General features: G+C 42.2%; 1 protein-coding gene and 1 long non-coding RNA gene across 2 annotated transcripts; both read left to right on the forward strand.

Moving 5' to 3' along the window:
* Window positions 1-307: 307 nt before the first annotated feature.
* Window positions 308-2,402, forward strand: LOC104584689. The gene is made up of 3 exons (XR_002960458.1): window positions 308-985; window positions 1,158-1,490; window positions 1,940-2,402. It is a non-coding gene; the product is annotated as an uncharacterized LOC104584689 (long non-coding RNA).
* Window positions 2,403-7,124: 4,722 nt separating this feature from the next.
* Window positions 7,125-8,912, forward strand: LOC104584690. Its single transcript, XM_010239951.3, has 2 exons — window positions 7,125-7,635; window positions 8,192-8,912. The coding sequence occupies exons 1-2, from the start codon at window positions 7,280-7,282 to the stop codon at window positions 8,721-8,723; spliced, it is 888 nt and encodes a 295-aa protein (XP_010238253.1). The 5' UTR covers window positions 7,125-7,279; the 3' UTR covers window positions 8,724-8,912.
* The last annotated feature ends 6,645 nt before the right edge of the window (window positions 8,913-15,557 follow it).

The raw sequence follows: 15,557 nt of genomic DNA on the forward strand, positions 1-15,557 counted from the left end.
GGGGATCCAAACTATTAAGGCACGGGTTGGGCGGCATGCTGGGCTAGGCCACGTCGTCCCGATTGTTTCTGCTTCGTACTGTTCACGCGACAATTCTCGTCTCATTTTTTGTGACATCAAGTTTCTCTTAGGCCTCCTGATGATTCTGTCCAGCTCGGTATTGTGTCCCCACGTGCCATGGACTCTGCCGGTATGGTTTCGAGTGGAAAAATACGGAGGTGCAGCCGGAGAACCATGCGGTGGCAAATTTGTGATTTTCTCGACTCGAACGGTTGGCGCGCTGCTTTTCGCTGCTCCGCGGCCAGGTTGCTCTCGCGCGCGTTTCCGGCTCGATCTTATCCCTGTCCCTGGGTCCCTCCTGGCTCCTCCCACCTCGAGCACTTCCTCGCCGCTTGGGTTTTCTGTCCCGCGCCGCCGCCGGATCATCTTCATGGCGCCACACCTCGGTCGGCTGCCTCGCATTAGAGTTTCTTTCCCGCGCCGCCGCCGGATCATCTTCATGGCGCCACACCTCGGTCGGCTGCCTCGCATTAGAGTTTCTTTCCCGCGCCGCCGCCGGATCATCTCTATGGCGCATGCCATCGCTCACGCCGTCGGTCCTGTTTGCCCTCCTGTCAAATCCCCTCGCCTCCGCCGCAATCTCCGTCTGCATGAGCCGCCCCTCCCGCGAAGTTACTTCTCCTTCTGGTCCGGCCGCTTCGAGGTTCCATCGCCGGCCGCCGTTTCTCGGGGTCTCTCCTCCGAGGCCCCATCGCCGCCTCGACCCCATCAAACTCAAAAGTTTTTGGATCAGCTCAGTCGAGCCTCCTCGCCGCCGGGACGCACCGGTGGTAGGTGTTGCGGGAGGGGGCCGTGCTCAGGAGAACACGGAGAGCGCGACCACGCCCAGCCCGCCGGAGGTCACGAACCTGGCCGCCATGAGCGCCAGCGCCGCCGCCGCCGCCCTCCTCTGCTCGATGACTCCAACGACTCCCAAATCCAAGCCGTAAGCGACGTCCTGCTCTGCTCCCGCCCCTGCAATTTATTTCCTAAATATTTTATTGGGGATTTTTCAGTCCAAGTTATCAGTCTGAGCTTTTTTACATGACTTTTCTCTGTTATGCTCAAGAGAGCTCGTCTTAGAATAGTTTTGTTTGTTGTGTGGGATGTGTGTGCAGTTGTTGAAGCAAATGATGGACCAAGCGGCACTGACAATGGCTACGCTGATCTTCTGCTGGCAATGAAATGAGCACTGGGCTGTTTGCAGTTGCAGACGCTTGATCTATATCTTCAATTAACAAGATGGGTAGCATGGCTCTCCACACTGGTGTCTTAACTTAGCATATATGCAATGTTTAGATGATCAGGGGCCTCGTCCCCGGTCCATTTCATTGTATATATGCAATGTTTATCTTGGTTATCCTATCTAAATTAATCTGACTTACCCTACATGTCTTCCTTGCTGCAGTAACTGGTTTATCCATCGAGATCTTAAGTCTTCTAATATACTGGTATGTTGCTGCATGACTCTTGCTCTCTGTCCAGTATTATGGGAAAAGGAGAAGAACATGAGATTATAAAGATTGTTGATTTTGTGCTTGCTAGGATATATCAAGCTCCTCTAAAACCATTAAGAAGGAGAAAGCAGCTGTAACTACATTGTTTCATGTACATGTGTTAACTGCAATAATATTGACAAAAAAATGTTTATGGTCAGTGTTACTAATACCTAGGCATCTTCTACTTATGAATATCACATTTGCAGATTGTACTTTATGTATTCAAAAAATCTTGCTCCATCTGTGTCCTTCAAAGAAAAAACTGTGGAAGTAAGAATGATGTGTGTCCAGGGAGATCTTATACCAGTCACTACAACAAAACCAACTATTATGTATTTAGTAATCAGCTAAAAGTTTTCTTTGGAATCAGTAATCAGCTAAACTGAATATCTGACTATCAGGTGCAAGGAGCAAATGATGCCCTTTTTATTGTAAAGTGTGCCTGCACAGAAGCCATAGCTCAACTCTACAGGATATCTGTTTGATCTGCAAGCTGCACTGGATTGTCAAAATGACGACACAACGTAATCACGTGCACAAGTAAGATATATTAAAAAGACCATGATGGTATGCTGGCGCCTTGCCTGGGTTGAATGGAAGGCAACGGTCAAGTACAATTCGACACTAACACAATCGGACAGACCAACAAACAACAAAAGTAGTCATCAGTAAACAGACTAGCAGAGTACTGAACTAATAAGGTTTATCGTGTATGCCTAATTTACGCAGTTTCAGCTCAGATGGGATGCGCAGTATACAAATCTTATAAGTTTTCTTCTTAGTTTAGTTCTAGATCTTAATTCACTATGACGTCTTTCCAAAATTTTGCCGTTGTGATTTACTAACTGGGCTTGCTTTTTTCACCTGCAGCTGATTGCCAAAACGAGGATGAAATTAGCGATGCACTCGCGGAGGCATTCCACTCTGGACTTTCCACTTCAAGTTCTTGCCTAATAACTGATATGAATTATGTCTCTTTACTTGTTTTCTTATTCATACTGATTTTGACTGGAAGCTCCATGATTGTAACTCATTAGCCCTTGTCACATGTTTGTCTTTCTATATAATGGAGCATCTATGAGATAATTTGCATTTGTTTTCTTTTACATGCTGTTTACATGATACTTGTGGAACTCCTAGGTCCATATCCTTCTTGAACTGTTTCTTCTCCTAGCTTGAGAAGCCCTTTGTCCAATGCACTCTCGGGTAAGACATAAGTTTGCACTATTATATTTTTCGTTTCAAATCATTCAGAGACTTGTCATTCATAATATCATGTTATGTTCATTACGTTTGCTATTTCTGGTTGAAATTATTGGATCCCTATGCAGTGCTTGTGTAGGTGCGTATCAAGCATGTTATAAATGAACTATTTTGGTTTTTGTCATCATTACCTTTTTATGCATAATCACCTTGCCTCTTTATTACTCCTACACTTGTACAGTGTTGTTGCAGTCATCTGCATTGTACAACTCGTCAGCAGCACCAATTCGTTCAACAGGAAAGATAGACCATATTGGCTCAATATATATGAACCGTATAGCAACTAGCAAGTATACGGTTGCCAGGCATATAGAAACAATCCTTAGACAGAAGTTTGTCTAATATTACAAGCTTATAATAGCATGGAGAGAGGCAAGGTGATTATGCTTGCAATGGTCATCCTACCTTGCATCATAATATGTTCACAGGGTAAGCACACAACAACAGTTTGAACTTTTGCTACCCTTACAATAGTGGCGAGTGGAATTATGTTCAAGGTAGAAACTAACTTGAGACCTTTAGTCAGCTAAGTTAGACTTGCAGTTTTCTCTCTGTTTTTACAATAGTGGAGCTTGCAATTTTTTCTGCATGTTGTGAAATGCAGGACGGTGATGATAAAAGCTTAAGTAGTATTGCTTCTGAATGCTGCGGCTTAATAACAATCCCTTCTGGAACAGTTTTGTTGCACGTAGCAAAGGAGAAAGAATCTGCCAGTTCTGCAGGTATCTTTTTCTGGTTCAATATATCCTGTTACACCACCATAATGTTCATTTTTTTTCTTGAAAGAAATAAACTTCAGAGCTTTCCTGGGTATAGACATCGATATTTCTTAAGATACCCTTTTTCTTCAAAAAATGTGTATGCTATCAGAATGTTTCTCAACTGATGCCGGCCCTACTCGCATGTCCTCCCAACTGCTCATCTGAGCTAATTTTTTCTTTTGATGTAGATCGGAACTTGCTTGGTGCTGTTGAGAAGAATTTGAAAAATGGAACTCGCTTGAGAGGGTTAGTATTTATACATCAGATCGCTACTGCTGCTATATGCATCAGATCTGCTCAAGTTTGTTAGGCACTGCACTCAACATCTTATTCAATATTCTTTGGAGGCCAAGAAAGTGTTGTTTTGATATGATCAATTCCATGTGATGATTGAGTCCGTTATCCCCGGAGTCTTCCATGAGTTTCAGATTGCGAAGTCTGCCTGTGGTATTGAAGGTAATATCTAAACAACACTTTTACTCTGAATCGATAGCCGGATTTAATGATTTATTTTCTTGCTCTCTTGCAGTCAGTGATGATAGCTGAGTTGGATTAGTCTTTACACTAGAATGTGGGCAAGTCATTGACGTGGAGATTAGCCATGCATAACCGGCCTGTCCAGTCAGGAATGCATGCATTCCAGGAGATTAACAGCAGCTCATGCATGCGCCTACCAGTATGCAGCAATTACTCCGCGCCCACAATAGGTGGACTACAAGCAAAAGAAAAACTTCCACAATACTAAGACAGAGCGTGTGGTTCTGAAAGCCATCTTTGAATGGAGACTAATTTTTGTTACCTTATTCTTCATAAGGTGCTGCTATTTGTCTGTGACCTGCTTGGGATTGCTTAGGCATATTGTTATTCATATATTATCCGTGCCTTCGGTAATCTGTTTTATTGGTGAACAAGATTTAAGTTCACCACATTTGCTGCTGCATTTTGCTTGTTTACTGGTCAAATGGTGAATTAGGTGTTAAATTGTGAATCTGCTTGGTGCAGGTTTTTCTTCAAATCCTGTGACTGCAAAAGCTGTTGGCGCAAAGGCAATATTCACAGATCCTTTCATGGGTACTTTGCAAGAGCTGCTCCACCCACATCAAGGTCATAATGTCAAATGGTCCATGTCATGGCAGGATGCTTCTTTAGACAAAATGAAACAGTTAAATGCCGAAAGCGAAAACAATTGAGGCCTCTTGCAGGCTATGTACATTTGGTTTTTGCTGGATTAAGTTCTTTTCACGATTGAGCCGATAATTTTCCTTGACATGATGACCATGAATTTTTCTCTGTGTTGTATGAAACACGTGGAATCATGCATGTTCTTCTCTTTGATATTGTGTCATCATCCAGCCATGAATTGTTAGCTTCCCAAATTTGCACTACTAAACTGTATTTCATTCTCCTTTTTGGCATTATTATTGATCTTTTGTGTCATATAAGAAAATCTTATTTACCATTGGTATACTCTGGAATATGCATGGTTGTCAGGTATGGCTCGCAATTGTTGTCAATGTGTGCTGAAATGCTTGCCTGTAAGGTACCGGTTGGCTCCAGACGACCAGGACTCTAATTCATACTTCATTTTATAGTGCATCCACTGGCAAGGTAAGTAACTTATTTACCATTACTGAACTCTGCTTAAGTTTACCCTTGACTCTACATCAGGTTTAGAGTTTGTGAATCAATGGTTCCTAACACAGAAATGGAGTGCTGTTATCTGCCTAACTATGCTGTAGAGTTTGCACCAATCAATCTAAAAAAATGTACTCTAGATACCTCGAGAAATGTGGTCCAATTTCAGTTTCCAAGAGCATGCTGCATTTAGATACAATAGAAGAGAGTTTATCACATGCCTGGCTGGTGCATTCCAGGCACATCATGGCCATTGTAACTTACTATTACATTCCTACAACTTTTGTTTTCGACCGCGTATGCCATTTGTACTGCACTGCATGGGAGATAGAAACCTCTGTTTGAACAATCTATACATGTTCTGAAGTTATATTTTTTGCTGCTTCATACCTGTACTTGTACAGATGGAGATCATGTTATGTTAGTAGTTTAGTTTTTGTTGTTTGTTTTGATGTCCCTGAAATCAAATTGCACTATGAGTTTCTGCCTTATAAAATACCATGTATGGTTGTGTTTGAAAATTATGTTGTTGCCTACCGGGTGTTACATATCATTGTTCGTTTGTCCATCTTTGAATTCCTGCCACTTAACTGGACTTTGTACTCAGCATACGCATGCCCATATTTCTTGCTGAAGAAATGCCATTTTGTGGAATGATATCGAAGTGTTTCTTTTGTTTGAAGTGCAGCCGAGTGAAGAGAATGCATATGCAGACATTGAAGCAGCTTACCGGTGCTTAGAAACCGAGCTTGACAGTTTGGCCTCCTCGCTCGATGAGTTGCGCAGAGCTGTGCTCCGGTGAGGGGTCATAGAATGTGGCCGTGGCGACGCAGAATGGTAGTGTGGGGGCGCTCTCTGCCCTATGTGCGTCGGCTGCGGTTATGCAGCAGAGGCTGCTTTCTCCGGGCTTGAAGGCGTGGAGCTCCATGATCCGGGGTATGTTGTGGTGGTCCGTCCCGATGCTGTTGGATATGGGGATTTTGCGAAAGGATAGATGGAAAGGTTTTATTTCTCTACGGGTTTTGCAGTTACCTATCCGAAAAGCAATTTTTGTTCTGTTTCTGACACTTGAGAATTAACTGAATCTGCAGATGTGAGAAGCACCGAAAAGTTTAGGCAAAGCCAAGGGCCGAAAATTGTCATGGATATCTTGGAAGGAGCTTTGGAAAGTTCACATATGCTGGAGGTGGTTTTGGTGTTGTGGTGATGGGATATGCTGGCAACGAAGTTGTGAAAGAATCCTTCATGGACATGAAGGTTGATGAACTCATTCTGCAGGTTATGAGGGAGAAATCAAATTGTAAAGTGCAAAGCTTGTATGATGGCATACGTGTTCCGCTGACGCCTGGCGATAACCTGAGTGGTGGCTTCTCAAGTGTGTCCTACATGCTTGTATAATGGTCTGAAGACTTGGATGTAATTTACAATAGCAAGGGCATCATTGTGACTTACACAATTTCTTCATTACTTGTGTTAGCATGAAAATTAGTTTACTGGAGGATAATCCATAGGTAGAAATGAGCTTGAGTATGTATAAAATTGTAGTGGCAGTTTCTTTTCAATTGAAATATAACAGATGCAGAAATTTCAGTGGACATTTGAGTGTAGTTGACTTGGTATCCGCAATAAAATACTGTCATAAACTTCTGGTGATGATTGACTTGATATCCGTAGTAAAATACTCATACATTCAGAATTATACATACTGCTCCACACTGTATTGATGCTCTTTGGTCCACAAGTACATCCCAGATAGCCTGAACTGACCTCCAGGAGGCGCGCCCAACTTCTAGTAAAGTGAAGAGGGAAAGGAAAGGGAAAAGACAATCACATGCCATCACAAAAAGTGATTTCGTAGTATTTTATTTTTTGGAATTATGTATTAGGCAGTAGGATGACATATTAATCCCACGCGTGGGCCGGCCCAAAGTGATGACACATGCTCCTAACAACTTTCCGCGGTTCCGCCTATACCTTTCCTTCCCTGCCGCCGTTTCGTAGGATGGTTTGGTTGCCGCAACTCCGGTAGGATCTAGGGTTTAGTTTTACTCACTTTCCTGCCGCAAACTCCGGAGCCGCAAGATGAAACGCCTCCGGTCCTCTCTACTCTGCCACCTCCGTCGAGCACCCGATCCCAAACCCGAAAACAATGCTCGCCGGCTCAGTTGCGCGGCCGCATCGGAGCAGCGGATGCCGTACCGGGACCGCCGGGTGCTGCTGGCCAGGGCGTACCCTGAGCACCCGCGCGGGGTGCTGCTTGCCAGGGCGTACACGGAGCGCCGGGTGCTGCATCAACAGCCGTACCGGTGGCACCGGGTGCTGCTAACAAAACCTTACTGGCGGCGCCGGGAGCTTCTCCCGCGTCTCGCGAAGCAGAGCGGGTGGAATTTCCCAACGGAAAAGGCCTGGGGCTCTTATCCGAGATCTGAGATTATCTGGTAATTCTATATACCTTCAGTTGTAGTTGTATATCTTGCCAGAATCAAACTACAATGTGATTAAGCATCATTATGAATTCGATTTTGTCTTCTAAGCTATATAATTCCCATGGATGCTAGTTCGGGAAGAATTTTGTTTCAAGTGTGAGGGAGAGAGAGGGAGGGGAAGGTGGGTGAGACCATGAGAGAGAGAGTCGTGGGTGGAACTGTGAATTACTGTCAAATGATTTTCGCTGGGCTGTTGCCAGAAGTTTTTGAAAGCACACGCTCTTTATTAATGAATAGCAGTTTACTTTAAACACTGCTTAGAGACGCTGCATATTATTTGATGCTTCTTAAAAGACTCATTTGATCAGTATTCATCACTGCTTTGTCTTGATCAGCTGCATATTATTTGATGCTTCTTAAAAGACTCATTTGATCAGTATTCATCACTGCTTTGTCTTGATCAGCAGTGATGTTCTTAAATCCTTGCAGTATTCATCAATGCTTTGTCTTGAAGTGATGTTCTCCTCATTTTATTTGGACTCTGCTTACAATTTGTTTTCGTTTGCAGGAAATATGCTAACCCAAATATTGATTACACAACATGTATGCCCGCTCTGAAATACGTCATGAAGTATCCAGTGGTGGTCCTGAAGAAGCTATTTGGTGATTACTGGTTCACAGAGTTTTTGACAAGTAGCGGGTCAAAACTTATTTCTGGAATGGCATTGCTTTTGGTGAAGGCTAAAATCAATGGTGTCTCATTTTATCATCCAATTACTCCAGACAACTTCGTAGTTGATCAACATGGAAATCTACAAATCAAAGAAGAGACACTAATGAAGCGTGGGAGTAGCTCTAGCTCTGATTTTGATATTGCTTTAGCTGCTGACACATTAGTGTGGATTTTCACATATTTGTGTGGCAACACACTTCCGTCGTCAGTATGGAATTTCACCAATCTTATGAGGGTCCCCAGTGTTGAGCAAATGCACCATATGCTGATACATCCCGTTGGCATGGAGCAGCATGAAATTGCTCCAGCCTTCCTTCAAGCTTTTGATACTGTAATGCGCTTATCATCAAAGGGTGAGCGGACATGATACAATCAAGACAACACTTCCTCTAGGATAAATTGCAGAAGAAACTGTGAGTACCATAGATTTGAGTGGCTTCATCTTTTATCCATGTATGGTGTCAGATACACTATGTCAAACATCACTGATCTGTTACATATGAAACGAAAGGCGGACATTCTTCTGCCCCAAATCTATAAGCAATGCTTGAGTAAATGCGATGATAATCTTGTAAAGCTCATGCCACAAAAGCGAATATGCCATCCTGGAGTATGCTGCACGTTTGATGATGGCTGCTTCTGGACCAAAATCTTGGACACATGTAATGCAAGATTCATGGAAAAGAAGTATACTGTTACTAAACAAGACGAATCAGCGATGAATAGTGCAGGGATTATTCGCGGAACCATCTACCGCTAGGACTGGCTCCACTGGATTGATCGTAGGCCCACTTCCGAGAGGAATGGTGCCCCACCAATCGGGAAATCATTCTACGATTTTAAGGCCATACACAGTTCCGAGGTACGAAGCTATACTGGCCCTTTCTCTTTTATTTTGTGAAAATTGCAGGTTACTATCGTCATTGGTGAAATAATTAATAAGTATTAATATGATTTTGCCGGTTGGCCACGTCTGTTGGGATCCTCTCAAAATACTGTTCAGATTAAAGCATTGGAGTTTTGTAAGTTACTTTTTTCAATAGACATACCTTTTTTTTAAATGAGTGCTAACATTTTTACTGCATAATTCTTGTTGCTCAGGTGAGGCAAATGTCTCAGAAAAAGAGCATAACTGGATTTGTTCCTACTAAGATCCTTTTTAAACCTAATGCAAACTCCATTAAAAGGTTAGTTTTTCTGTACTATAACATACCCTTGGCCAATTGGGTTTATCGATTTTTTCTGAATTCTGTTTGTGCATTGTTCTTAGATTGTTGTATATAAGCACCTATTGTATTTATAGTTGATTAAAATTACTTAATTTGAACTGCACTTTATTGCAGGGTGTTGAGAAATAGAAATGCATACTTGAGAATATTCTGGAACATTCTGAATAATTGGAGAGTATTGGGAATTAGTTATGCATATTTGAAAAGATGCTAGAATACCTTGAATTAGTGGAGGAGAAGATATTTACAAGGAGCTTTCAAGTGAATATGAGAAGATATGAATATTCTAGAAGCCTTGAAAGGTTACTTGAAAAGTGTTGCAATTTACCATGGAAGGACATAGTTAAAATAAGTTTCAAGAATAAGTGAGAATTCTCTATAACTAGGATACATGTAGAGTATTCTAGAGAATTGTAGTGGCATGTACCACATGGTCTTGTACAAGTATAAATAGGGGTGCCCCCACCTCATAGGTGTATCACAAGCACCACAACAAGTAGTGTACCACGCTAAGAAAATTGTGAGCTACCAAGAAAGAGTAGTATGGTTGTGTAGTAATAAGGTAGCCACTAAATTAAGGAGTGTTGTACTAATATTATGAGAGTAAATAAAGTTTTGGGTTCCCTTCTAATGAGTGTGGTATCCCAAGTAAAGTATGTGTGCAAAGGTCCTAAGAGTGGGTATTAGGGTCCCCGCTCATAAAATCTCTACACAGGGATTTTAAAAGATTTGGCAAGGTACCAGATGGACAAGCTTCAATTTCGGACGAACAAAAAAAGTGATGCGGCTGCAAACTCGATAATAGATGAACGCAATTAACCCTAAACCGCGAATTCAGTGCTCGTTACTGATGGTTTCCTAGAACCTGGATTATTGCTGAATGTTTTCGCTTGTTGCTTTAGGTGATAGGCTGAACCGATCTATCGTCTCTATATGATCTTAATACTTCTCAACTCGACAATGTTGGCTCGATCATGTTTATATTGACAAGAGGAAGTACAGCATGAGTGAGTAGGGGATTAGTAGTGACATTAGCACGGTTTCCCCTTGGTGGCTCAATTTTCCCTGAATCAATAAGGTCTTGGATGTCATGTTTAAGCCTTAAACACTTTTGGCCTTTTGTCTGACATGACGGAGAAGTGCATTCTCGTCATGATCGATCCACGTCCCACCATAGTATCCGGAGAACCAGGCTTGCTTCTAGAAGACCCTAGGACCGGAATTATACAATTTAGCACCAAATTACTAACCTTTGCATAATTCAAGACTCAGGCTCTCAACCTACGATAAACACTTCAATACATACATGCATTAAGGTGCTCATCGCAGGGTTTTGCAACGTGAATATCATTACCAAAACTCTATAGAAAAGATTAATTACAAACCTCATACAAGGAGCAGAATAACAAATATTACAAAGAGAGGACACATGTCCCAACATTACATCAGCGGAAGTCGAATTATGCCCGAGTACGGACAAGAATACATCATGGCTTGAAGAGGCTGGAAGCTGGAAGGAAACCCGCCACGAGTCTCAGAACCCTGATCTGGATCTCCTAGCTAAACATCGAATCCAACGTCGTGCTCCACGAAGACGTTAGCGGCTCACCTGCTCTGCTGGAACCTCTGAAAAAAACAACGTTGCAAAGCAACTGAGTACAAAGTACTCGCAAGATTTACGGGGAGAACTAAACTAAATATGCAACAAGTCTCAAAGGATGGATAAAGTGGGGTTATGCAGCAGCAGATATCTGTAGAGACACTCTAATGACTTCATCTAATGAGAGGATGAGAAGCGTCTACTAAGTGAGGTGATCTTCTAATAACTAACACCAACCAAACACAACCTCTTATCACCCCCTCAACCCCTTGTGAGGAAATGATCCAAAGGCACTCACACTTAAGCAGTTTTAAGCGTATCCATGATTAAAACTAATTACTACTCAAGTTTTTGAGATTAAATTGGTAAAGTTCTCTATGATCAAGTAATGATGTCCAAGTCGTCCATAACCGTGGACATGGCTTTCCGAAAGATTTATCCCTGCAGGGTGCACCAATTTACCCGTACACGTTCGACCAACCCACGATTACCAAGCATGCTCACACTCAAATGTGCGCTGGCTGGATTGAGTGACACGACATTTCCAAGTTCCACAACTAATCCAGGGGGACCACCCAACTGAGTCTATCCGAAATGAGAGCCCGGCCGAAGCATCGTACGGACTCAAGAGTTGCGAGGACAGCTGACAGTGGTTCAGAGCCCGCAGGATGACCACTCCAGACTAGTGCCACAATCCTATATGAATGCAAAGTCACCAACGAGTCTCCACAAATCTCTGTGTGCATGCAATGCAAATTCTAAACGGAACGCCCGAACTATGTGGACCCTGGAAGAGCTGAGGATCAAGTACTAAGTCGAGGGGGAAGCCATATTTTCTCCCACGAGCGGTTAGCGTGATGTTTCTTGGATCAGCGAAAACGAGATCTCAGTCCTTAGTCGGCTCGAATGGAACAAATCGCCAATGCGTTATCACAGCTTCCCATCATTTCCTTGTTGCAGTTTAATATCATATGACAGGTTTAAGAATGTAATTAAAACATAAAGTAGCATGTGGATGTAGGAATTGTGAAACCCCGAAGTAAGGACCCTAGACTCGCAACCTAAGCATGACATCTAATGACCAAGAACTAGGGCAACAAGCAAATATGTGTGACATGGTATTAGGACAAGTAACAAGACATAGGGCTGGCTTTAGGCCCAACAAACAACTGGACAGAAATTGAATTAATTTTGGGTTTGAATTAAAAAAAGAAGAGAGAGTGTGTAGGTTTAACTAGACCTGGAATTAATCTGTCAAACTCAAATTAGTATTTGTACAAAAATAGTTTTCGGCTTTCGCGAACACACGAAAAGGCAAGCACATGAAACGACAGCTTTTATGCAAATGAATGTAGTTTCATGTGACATGATGCTAATGACATTGCAAAATGAAGATGATGACATGAGCATGACAAGATGATGACAATAATTAAAGTTCAAAACAGTCCAAAAGGGCTTAAAAGGAAAATGGTTGCTCTCGGGCTATTACAACTCTCCCCCACTCAAAGGAATCACGTCCCGAGATTCCAAAAGTAGGAAAGGAAGGAAGTGGAATACTCGGTCCAACGATGGTCTTCACATTTCGATGCTTCGTCCTTGAAGAGCTTGACGGTCTTGTCGAATAGCGACATTCGGCTTCACGAAGGATGTGAACCAAACGCTCCTGATAGGAAGCTCAAGGAATAGATACCGAAGCGAAGCAGAGTGTATGACACATGAAAACAACATGCACCTTGAGAGGTTGGAGGAAGGTTGAAGCATACAAGCGACTTGAAAAGACCATTGTATCACATACGAGCTCGTCGATGATACCGAAACGGTGTGTACCTCGAGACGAAGTAACACGACGAAAGATTGATCACCAGGTGCATATACCAAGACTACAGTCTTGATCTTAGTGCAACCAAGTGAAAGCGAGAGGAGTGCCATGAGCTTCTTTGAGAAACAATTCTCTTAGACCTTGATGATTAGGAACAACGATGCATCCTGAAAGAACACAATCCCTTTGTCATCAGTCGTGAAACTCTTGGACACGGAATTATCAGCAATAATCTCATAAATAAGATTACGGGGAAGGAGAAACAGAAAGTGGAGCATTCTGAATTTTGTCTTCCAGCGTTGACATAACAATCAAGTTGGCAAGATAACCTTGTGGAATGAGTTCAAGGTTCAGTTTCACAAATTCCTCATGGAGAACAGGTTGACAAACCTTAAACATGAGGTTGTTGCAAAAAGAATTGCGACTAAGGCGTCAGCCACAACAATAGCTTTTGCCCAAAGTGTGAAATTGTCAAAACAAAGTCTTCGATGTTCTCAATTCAGCGTCACAGTCTGAGATTAAGATCATGTGGTGAAAACATACTTGAGGCTTTGGTTCTCGAAAAATATTTCGCAACGGTTGCCGAGCAAGTAATGTCACTAGACTTTGAGAGAAGAAACAAGTGCAAGAATTTAAGATCATGAGTCGGATAGTTGTGTGTTCGTGAAAACGAAGTTGGCGAGACACATACGCCACAACTTATTTATGATCTTGGAAGAGAATGGCGCCTAGACCTTAGTGAGAAACATCTCAAAAGATCCGAAAAGAGCTTGAAGAGTCTAAAGGAGCTAGAACTAGAGAAGTGTATCAGAGTTAGGTTACAATTCTAGGAAAACTGTGGGTTAGGAAGCTTATCTTTCAAGATATGGAAACTCATCGCACTGTGAGGTCCAAAGGAAAAAGTTATCCTTCTTGAAGATAATAGCGTAAGGAAGGCGACCTTTAGAAGTTAGAACTTCAGGAAGCCAGAATTTACCTAAGTTAAAGCCACACATTGATCCATCGGTCCAACGTAACAAGAGCTAATAATAAGAGTGATCGATATGGGGGCCAATCCACCTCGCACCCAAACTATCAACTTTGTACATGAATAGGTGGATTGAGCAACTTAACTCTTGGAATTTACAAAGGCAGGTAGAGAGATGGTGCAACAAGATTGGATAGAACAAGAAAGAGATCTTCAGCAAGATATTCTTCGGATTGGAGTGGTCGAGGACATCGTTGAAGAGGACCACCAAGAATGTCGAGATATTCCCGAAAAGAAAAAGTTGAAGAGACAACAGAAGGTTGATGAAGCATTAGTGAGGCCAAAAAACATGAATGTGTACTCGTAAAGGCCAAAACGAGTGATGGAAGGAAGTCTTTGGAATGTCCTCATTCGGAGTGAGTTTATGGTAACCCATTCTCAAATCAAGTTTAGAAAAGGACTCACGTACAAGATAGCTGATCAAAAGATCGTTGATGTGCGGGAGAGGATACTTGTTCTTAATTGTATGCTGATTAATAGGACGATAATCAATGCACATGCACTTGGTTTTTATTCCCCTTCTGCACAAATAGAGTGGATAATTCCAAGGATAAGAACTAAATCGAGAGTAGCCTTTAAGTTCAAAGTCTTCCAATTCGTTTTTGAGCTCAACAAGTTATTGGGGAGACATCTTGCAAGGCCGATTAGAAAACTGGAGTTAATCCTGGTTCTAGTTTGATAACAAACTTGATTGCTTTGTTAGACGGAATGCCTAGCAAATCCTCAGGAACAACATTCGAAAAGATTCAAAACACCGGTATAGAATCAAGTGTTGGAAAAGAGAAACAGACAGTCAAAGCAAAAATGATTTCGAACGGAGGATATGCTTCGGAAGTCTTCGTCTGAGCTCCGGGTGATGAACAAAAAGAAGCTTGGGAAAGAATCTAGATGCAATTCGTACACAGAAGAATGCTCTAGAGATTTGAAAGGTTTCTTTGCCAACTTTTGCATAATGCATGAGTGACAAAACAAGAAAGGAAAGCGACCATAAGTGACATTGCAAAAGATGCCAAGTTATGGTCTAACAAAGTTGTACTACTGATAAAAAGTCGTACACACAAGGTTCGAAAGAAAGATCCGAGTTCATCAAAAGATAAACTTGACCCATAAAAACCATTATGCATCACACATCGCACGGGAGAGTGGTACACAATTGCTATGGATACATGAAACCTTGTAACGAGGATCAAACGTTATGGGTACATATGGAATTGCTTGTGGTCACATGGAAAAACGAACGCCACAAGACGTTTACTTGCCATAGAAACACGAAAGATGATGGTTAAAGATAAAACCACCAACATCAAGCAACTTGTTGGAAACGAGAACTAGGGTTTCTCAGGGTAAAACACATCCTTAGAGAAAAACCCGACGTCTATAGTAAACAACAATCAAACAGAGCATTCCATTGTCGTTCACGGGTGTGACCAAGCTAGAAATGCAAATTCTGGTTGATCCAACCTTCATCATGTGCAAACTTAGCTATGCTCTCAACATAGATCAGATGATCCTTAGCCTCTTTGCAC

Source organism: Brachypodium distachyon, chromosome 4, assembly GCF_000005505.3.
Source record: "Brachypodium distachyon strain Bd21 chromosome 4, Brachypodium_distachyon_v3.0, whole genome shotgun sequence".
Lineage (NCBI taxonomy): Eukaryota > Viridiplantae > Streptophyta > Magnoliopsida > Poales > Poaceae > Brachypodium > Brachypodium distachyon.

Excerpts from the sequence above, each read along its gene's own strand:
- LOC104584690 (XM_010239951.3), top strand. The coding sequence starts at position 7,280 with ATGAAACGCCTCCGGTCCTCTCTACTCTGCCACCTCCGTCGAGCACCC. Across the intron at positions 7,636-8,191 it reads CCGAGATCTGAGATTATCTG|GAAATATGCTAACCCAAATA; the intron begins GTAATTCTATAT and ends TTTCGTTTGCAG.